The sequence below is a fragment of the Podospora anserina genome, chromosome 2 (assembly GCF_000226545.1).
Source record: "Podospora anserina S mat+ genomic DNA chromosome 2, supercontig 2".
Taxonomy (NCBI): domain Eukaryota; kingdom Fungi; phylum Ascomycota; class Sordariomycetes; order Sordariales; family Podosporaceae; genus Podospora; species Podospora anserina.
In genome coordinates, this window is record NW_001914858.1 from 4,646,402 (window position 1) to 4,654,206 (window position 7,805).

The following is a 7,805-nucleotide window of genomic DNA, read 5'->3' on the forward strand; positions in this document are numbered from 1 at the left end:
TTAATATTCCGTATAAACGTAAACTACTCGGTAATAACCTTCGGATCCTTGTATTTAGCCCTTTAGTAGTTGTATTTACGCGTAAAACGCATATAAAGCTATAATTAGCGTTTAACGAAGTTATATATCTAGCGTTAACTAATAGGAGGCGCGTCGCGTACGCGCAGCAGTTAGTTAGCTATATCTTCCACACTACTTAATCTAGGTGGGAATGCGCGTGCAGATAGCTCAAGAACGTACTAAACTATCGTCTTCTCCTCCAGATCCGTTAAATTGCGTAAGTTGGCTGGAATATCGCGTCGTGCAGGCTTACTAGCGCGCCGGCGATGGAGGGTAGTATAAGGCATAGAATAGAGCCTCGCTGCAGCTTTGAGGCTTAGTTTAGGGTCATTTTTAAGGGCTTCGAGTGCAAGAATAACTTTTGCTTCAACTAGAATCGAAGACATCTTGGTATGGTAGAGGAAATCGATGTTGCAGGTAGAGAGCTATATCGCGTACGAAATCGATCCACTCGCTTGTCCGATCCGCTCGCTTATCAAATACGTTATGTTCAAGACAGAAACTGGAGATCGAAGTAGTCCCGAACCAAGAAGCTAAGCGCTGAGGCTGAACAAAACCAGTGCGGCACGCAGCACATTCACCTCCTGTCCCAAGCCACAACTCATCACGACGACTCATAGACAGGCAAGTTGACGATGTGGGTTGGAGTTGCCGCCCGCCAATGAGAGCTGCTCTGGCAGCCACGAATTTCCTAGCAACAAGCGAGCGGCCATGCAACCCAAACAACTTTTGTCGACCTCTTCGACGTGCCTTCGGTGCCTGCATATCTTCATAGCGAGGACATGACATGTGTTTGATCAACAGTTCCTGACGCCATCCTGCCCCTCGACGTCGGTGTGCCCATCCCGTGGATTTTCCCGTTGCTTGTCGTGCGGCTCCCGTGGGACAGGGAACGGGGAAATCCTTCCCACCCGCGAAGTTCTTTAAACTTCAAATACCCCTGAATAAAACCGCCAAGGCACTACCCATTCATCATGGAGCCGGTAACTGGCCTACTGTTCCGCTACCGAGATTGGCAGCGGCTCAACCACCCCCACAGAGCTGATGATCAAAAGCCAGGCCAACAAATTCTCATCGCGTCGAATGCTTTTCGTCTTTTTCACGCAAACATCTAAATGGAAAAGACCAGCACGATGGCGCCACACCGACTGACCAGCGCTCTCCTGACATCATTGTTGGCCACAATCCTAACCGCCGGGACAACGGACGCTGCCCTTCTCGACGTTCCTTCACCAAAGAACTATGTCAGACGGGCCCTCGCCCGCGCTACCGTACTAAACAATCACGTTTACATTGAAGGCGGCCAAATCACTCAGTACGAGGACGGCTTCAGCTCCATTCGCGGCCGAGTGGAGAACCAGGTCAACTCCACCCTCTCAATTCCCCTGAACGAATCGTGGAAGTCTGAATCAGTCACCATCAAAGCAACCCCGAAACCTTTTGAAAGTCTGGCTAGAAACAGATGGTACTTGTGGACCGATACAAAGAATGGGGTATTCTATGCTTGGGGTGGCTACTGGCCGTTTGGGCTCGAGATGGTGACGGATGAAGTCTACAAGTTCACCGCTGACAGCCGAGGAGGAGGTGAATGGGGCGTGGAAACGCTTCCTAATGGGCTGCGCTTGGATCAAATCAGCCCGGGCGAAGCTGGGGCTGTCACCAGCACCGGCACAATGGGAATCGTCATTGGCGGACAAGCCACTCCTTGGACGCAGTTGGGAAGGGATAACACTCGCCAGCTGTCTGGAATGATAACTTTCGACTTTGAAAGCAAGGCGCTCATGAATGGTACTCAAAAGTTCAGTCCATTTGGGGACACGCCAGTTGTCGGAGCGTCTGCCGAGTTTATTTCTGGGGTTGGGGAGAATGGGATTGTCGTAGTCATGGGAGGACACGTGGGACGAACTGACAAGGAGGTACCACTTGGGGAGATGGACTTTTTCGACATGAGAAATGTCACATTTCTTCGATCCCTGTGACGAAAGTAAACCTGCGCTCGCAAGTTACCACTGGAGATATTCCTCCTTCACCGAGAATCGGATTTTGCACAGCAGCCATTCAGCAGTCAATGCGCAAGGGGCGCCACGAGATGTAACGTTGCATAGATAGCTCATCCCTGAATAAGCTGGATTCGAATCTGTTGCACGAGACAGTACTGCGTGTGGATCAATCGGACGAAATCGGACTACGGATTGGTGTACGAAGACGCTTACGTTCTCAGCCTGCCCGGATTTTGCTCTGGACAAAACGTCCCAACACCACCAGGCAGGCCGCGCCGGATGTCTTACCACACATGCGTCCCGGTGGGCAACCGACAAGGTCTTGAGCGTCGGCGGTCGTGGCAGAGAGGATGAAATACAAATTCGAGATGCGATCCCTCAGGGGCTCCTTCTGTTCGATATGACAGCGACCGAATGGAAGCTGGAATACGATTCCAACGCCGCCGCCTATGAATCAGCAAACGCCATCAAGGACTGGTATAAGAAGCGGTAAAGAATATCTCTTCATCTACATAATTCATGATGGCCAGTTGCTAACACAGAACCAGAACTTCTTCTGATGTTCAATGGTCTTCCGAAGGCGTCGAGCAGCTCTTTGCAACATCTGCCGAGGCCTTATTCACCAGTGGAGACTCGCCAGACTCCCAGTCAGGTTCAAATACAGATTCCCCGTCGGGCCCAACAACAACCACGATGCCAGATATATCAGCACCTGCCGGCTTGAGTACGGGAGCAATGGTGGGAATAATACTAGCGGCTGTGATCTGTCTGGCCGCCATCATTGGTGGTTGGCTTTTCTGGCGTCGACGACGAGCTGGTAGACACGACGCGCTCACTGAAACAGATGACCTGGGCGAGCTGGGAGTGGACGGAGCTGTTGATCGCAAGGAGCTGGCCTCGGAGTCACATGTGCGAGAGATGCCCTCTGATGCCCAGGTTGAGGAGCTGTCTACCAAATTTCAGGACACAAAGGTACCTGTTGCCCATTATCACGAGGTCTATGGGGGCCATGATTATGCGGAGCTGCCAACCTACCACCGGCCAAGGCCCAGGGCATTGCAAAACACGCTGCCGCCGGTTGAGTTGGATGCGGGCTATACAGGGAGGGAGCTGATGTAATAGAGCAGATGAGCGAGGTCATTGTACATATTGTTTTGATGAATAAACCCGGTTGCTTCGAGACTCAGGGGACACCGAGAACGAAGTGATATCACAGCAATCCGGAATCTCAGTAGCGAATCGCTAGGTAGACTGCATTTGTTCACTTCAGTCATCTAACCTCTATCCCCCATACCTCGGTCTTCCCGCTTCGTTAGGTACATGTCCGATCACAATCTACATGACATCGCCAGGAATCTTTTGCAGCCCTTTTCTACTTGTCAGCAAGCATAATCTTCACCAGCATCTCCCAGCGAGGCAAACTTACATCCATCAACATTCTCTGGAACATTCTGTGGCTGAGTGCACCTCATCGCCTCCTCAGACGATTGGGTCTTGAGCTCCTTGCAAACCGCATTGGAACAACGGGCATCGAGCGCGCGCTGCAGAGAGTCTCCCTTCCAGCCAAAGACGTAATCGCCGTGTTGGGAGTACCCAAGCCTGTGGGGCAAGTGGTCAGTCACGGTTGGCCCCGCAACAAATCAGGGGGCTAATTAACAAGAGAGGTCACCTACCCGTCACCAGTGCTCCACACAAACGGCTGCGACCCATCCTCGGGCCAGAGGCTCTTGTCGTTGAACGCCTGGGTATCCCACATGACCTCATACATCAACTGCGGCAGTCTAACCGGGTGCGAGCTCGGGCAGGGGCCGGTGCTCTCGAACGATCCAGTCTGGGGGTACGCCACGTGGCTCTTGTGGTCAGGCGCGTCGAGATTCTTTCCGTCCCAGCAGGTGGGGAACGTGATGGTGGTTCTGATGCCGCCGTCGCAGAACTTGTTGGGGAGGGTAGTGCTGTCGCTTCCTGTGCAGGGGGCTCCGCCGCGGTCGTACCCAGCGCCGAGGCAGCGGTGGCAGAGCTGCTTTTGCATGCCCCTGTTCTGGCGGAGGCCGGCGTCGCCGACGAGCATGCGGAAGCCGGGCTTGAAGGCGGTGACGGTTGTCTTACCGTCGTACGGTGGGATGTAGTAGACTGTCACGCCGCCGTCTGTTCGAAGGCCGACGTTGGGGAACTGCCTCACGCGCTTGTAGGTGCCGTTGCGGGCCTTGAAGTAGAGGACGGCGGTCCAGTAGTTGCTAAAGTCCTCGCTGAAGGTGCACGAGGTGCAGGTGGAGTTTTTGACGAGGTCGAAGCCTTGCTCGAAGGGCATGTGGGCGTTGAAGGAGTTACCACCGACGATTTGATGGACGTGGGGAGACTGTTCCAGGCCTGGGTTGACGAGGGGGTCGAGGCGGGAGACGACGAGCTGGGAGCAGCCGAAACGTATCATTTGTTGGGCTTGGGCGGCTCCTTGAAGGAGTGCCGCTGCTAGGAGGGTTGACTTCATGATCTTGGTCTGTTTCTCCTGTGCTCCTGAGGCGGATGGTGGTAGGAAGAACGATGGGAGTTTCACCAGCAGGAACAACAAAAGATATCAGCCTCCAAAGACGCTCAACCCGGAAAATCAAATGCAAGAACAGACAACAAGGTAACCTCGTCCTAAATACACAAGAGTCCCATTCCCCGGTTTGGGGTAAAGGACAAACCACATGGCAAAGCCCTCCGTCTACAGCCGCCCCAATGCCGTCTGCTGATACAAAGGCATGTCCGGATAAGCCCGAGCCTTGATATTTGCGATGCAAGGGTAATCTACGACTCTTGCTTGGGAGGATCGGCAGATGAAAAGCCTTGTACTATGGTGCGTATGTTTTGTTGGGGTAAGTCTTGGGGAAGGAAAAGGGGGCAAGTTTCCCCTCTTTGCTGATCCCGCCTTGGTAATAAGCCAGCCGCAGGTTGCTAATATGGCAGAATAGGAGGGTAAATAACAGTGATAGTCCACGCTCTCGATATGATATGGTGCACATGAGCTACACTTCCTTGCCACATTCTAGAATTGTTGCCATGTGGCTAATCTGCATCTCCGACACGACCAGGATAGCGTTCGGCCTATAAGAGACGGGAACAGAGAGACATGATTTAAATCGATTGCCAGGCACACCCTCTTTTGCATGTGGTTTTAGTGTTCGTGTTGACCTTCCTGATCGACCTATACCCTTACTCAGACGTCACAACATTTTGTGTCTTTCACGATGAGATACCTTGCCGTTGTGCTGTCCACTGTCGCAGGCGTGCAAGCAGCCAGACAATGCTCAACCACCACAGGGTACACCCACCGGGTACTCGATGCCCGTTACGATGGCCCAGATGTCGATAAGCCAGGCAGCGACCTTGCAACCATCTCGGTCAGTCTCAGCAGCAGCACAACACCTCTTTACGAGTGTGTAGCGCAATGGCCGGATTCATGGAAGGGTTTCCACAATGTCACAGAGAAGCTGATTTGGAGCGATTGCATCTGGACTGGTGCTGGTAGTGGGGCGGACAAGTCGGTGGCTTTTGCGGTGGATTGGAATAAGAAGGTAGTGTATCTGGCTCATGTGTTTGCCTGCAGTGATCGTGAGGGGTTAGTCCATTTTCTCGATTCTCGTTTTCTCTCAGTGCTTGGATCTGACGGCTTTCGTCTAAAACCAGGACCGACGGCCTAGCGACTGGAACGCTCCCTCTTTCCGTGCTTGACTGTGATTACACCGAAGAGGGCAGCGCCTATTGCATCCCCAAGGCGACATCTTCAGGCGCTCGCCCTGACCTCAGAATAAGCACTGTACTTGCTCCCAAGGCCCCAGACGCCAACACCGCCTCCTGCTCTGAGATCTCTGAGCAATACCAGTCATGGACACTGGAGAAGTGGCACAGACAGTTTGTCCTCACTCCTGGCAGCTTTGAACCCAAGGCCGGAACCGATACTGGACCAAGCTTCACTCTCAAGAGCTTGGGCGTGAATGGCGTGACGTTTACTTGTGCCACTACATCTGCCCCGGTTGGTCCCTTTCAGGGGGAGTGCAAGTCGGATGTCACCAAGGCAGCCGCGACTTTCACTTTCGACCCCAAACTCAACATTTTGACTGTCAAGCAAAAGTGGGATTGTGGGGATTCGTAAGTTTTCCAGACAAAGACGAATTTTTTGCTCAAGGGCTAACCTCATCAATGGCAGTGCCGCGCTGGAGACGGTTGGTGTTGGCTACATGCAGGGTACTTGTGACAGGGGCTTCAACAGTGATGTCTTTACTTGCTCGTCCGAGCCAGTCCTGATTGGAACTGAGGCGTTATAAAAACAGTGGGAAGACTTGGCGAACGATTGAGCTTTTCTGGTTGTTGTTATTCACGCATTTAAATATCTGAGAAAGGGAACCCTTTATCCTGGTGTGTGAATCTGTGACTCCATGACCACAATCGATTTATTAAACCACAAATCCAAATGTACCCACCACTTTGCGAGCCACTCTTTCCACTCCCTCAAACCAGCGCTTTGGTGGTGGCCCTTCATCGACTGCTGTGGCTGTGTCCTCGGCAGGGTCAAGTGCGGATAATTTTCTCTTTCGACCACGACTATCCGCGTCGACCATTTCGCCAAGGGCTGTATCAAAGTCCTGGAGGTCAAGGTCCAAATGTGATACAAATCTGCTGTTATTCTCATCTGAACGGAATCTGTCGAGCTCCAGATCCAGCTCCAAATCAACCACTGTACCGTAATGGGCCCAGCAGTTAAGGTCTTCTGCATCCTTACAACTGACAGAAAGCTCGAGCATTTGGGTGTATGTATGATAAATGGTCCTAGAGTTTGCCAATATTAGATGAGCATTTTCCTTCTAGGTACCGTAGGCAGCCGATGCTACCATCAAAACAGACTCACCCCGTATCCGGGCCTCCAAGAGGCCACAATCCATCCGGCTGAAACCTTTCAAAGGCGAAGCTAGCAATTGACTTCTTGACGGCACACTCCTCGATGAGCTGAACCAAGACTGCCGTGGAGGCAGATTCCTGACAGAGGATGCCAAGCTTCTGGTGTCTGTACCGCTGGATGACTCTAGTTGCAGCGGGCGCACGTGAACGAAGGGTGTCGATGAAGCTCTTTTAACATATGTATCACGGAATTAGTTTCTGTATCCGCCCGTTCTCGAATAGTAAAGCGGGAATTTGTGTACTGACCAGCCCTTTCAGGCTTCCATGATCCCAGTCTTTGGTTGTTTTCCTGAATTTCTCGACAGATGTATACACGATACGCAAGGCGCACAAAACAATAGCGGGATTATAAGCTTCTCGCGGATCTGTGTCCTCGGGACTAAGCGTCTTGTTGATGAGGTAGAACAACCTGAACGCAAGATCTTCAACCCGATGTGCCAGTGCATACATCAGTTCGAGGATGAGGTTCTTGCCCGTGATAGGCCCGATGCCCTTCATTCTAGACAATCGTTCATAGTGAATCAGGTGAGTGTTCCAGTTGAAGAGAAGCCCGAGATAAAAGGCACACCGCGACGAGGCAACTATGACCATCTGCTGATGGGGCATTTGCAAAGACAGGCCTCAACGTTATATCACACCTTACGTGGAAATGGAAATACATACGTCAAGTTCCGATAAGGCTTGCATCTCCCGTCCGGGAGCCATTCCATCTGCGAAGACATCCAACAAGGTCGCAGAAAGTGAGGGCTCAACATATGAGTCAAAGGCATCGGCGTAATCTGGCGCGGGACGTTGTGGATAGATGGTTCA

The 7,805-nt window shown here is 52.2% G+C and overlaps 3 protein-coding genes across 3 annotated transcripts; 2 read left to right on the plus strand and 1 right to left on the minus strand.

The window, feature by feature from the left end:
- Positions 1-1,193: 1,193 nt before the first annotated feature.
- PODANS_2_13470 (uncharacterized protein) lies at positions 1,194-2,553 on the plus strand (the record flags this gene model as incomplete). Its single annotated transcript, XM_001912130.1, has 2 exons — positions 1,194-2,035; positions 2,214-2,553. 2 exons carry the CDS (start codon positions 1,194-1,196, stop codon positions 2,551-2,553), a joined length of 1,182 nt encoding a protein of 393 aa, XP_001912165.1.
- Positions 2,554-3,439: 886 nt separating this feature from the next.
- On the minus strand, positions 3,440-4,545 carry PODANS_2_13480 (uncharacterized protein; the record flags this gene model as incomplete). Its single annotated transcript, XM_001912131.1, has 2 exons — positions 3,440-3,659; positions 3,734-4,545. The coding sequence occupies 2 exons, from the start codon at positions 4,543-4,545 to the stop codon at positions 3,440-3,442; spliced, it is 1,032 nt and encodes a 343-aa protein (XP_001912166.1).
- Positions 4,546-5,287: 742 nt separating this feature from the next.
- On the plus strand, positions 5,288-6,364 carry PODANS_2_13490 (uncharacterized protein; the record flags this gene model as incomplete). Its single annotated transcript, XM_001912132.1, has 3 exons — positions 5,288-5,658; positions 5,727-6,188; positions 6,247-6,364. 3 exons carry the CDS (start codon positions 5,288-5,290, stop codon positions 6,362-6,364), a joined length of 951 nt encoding a protein of 316 aa, XP_001912167.1.
- Between the last annotated feature and the right edge of the window lie 1,441 nt (positions 6,365-7,805).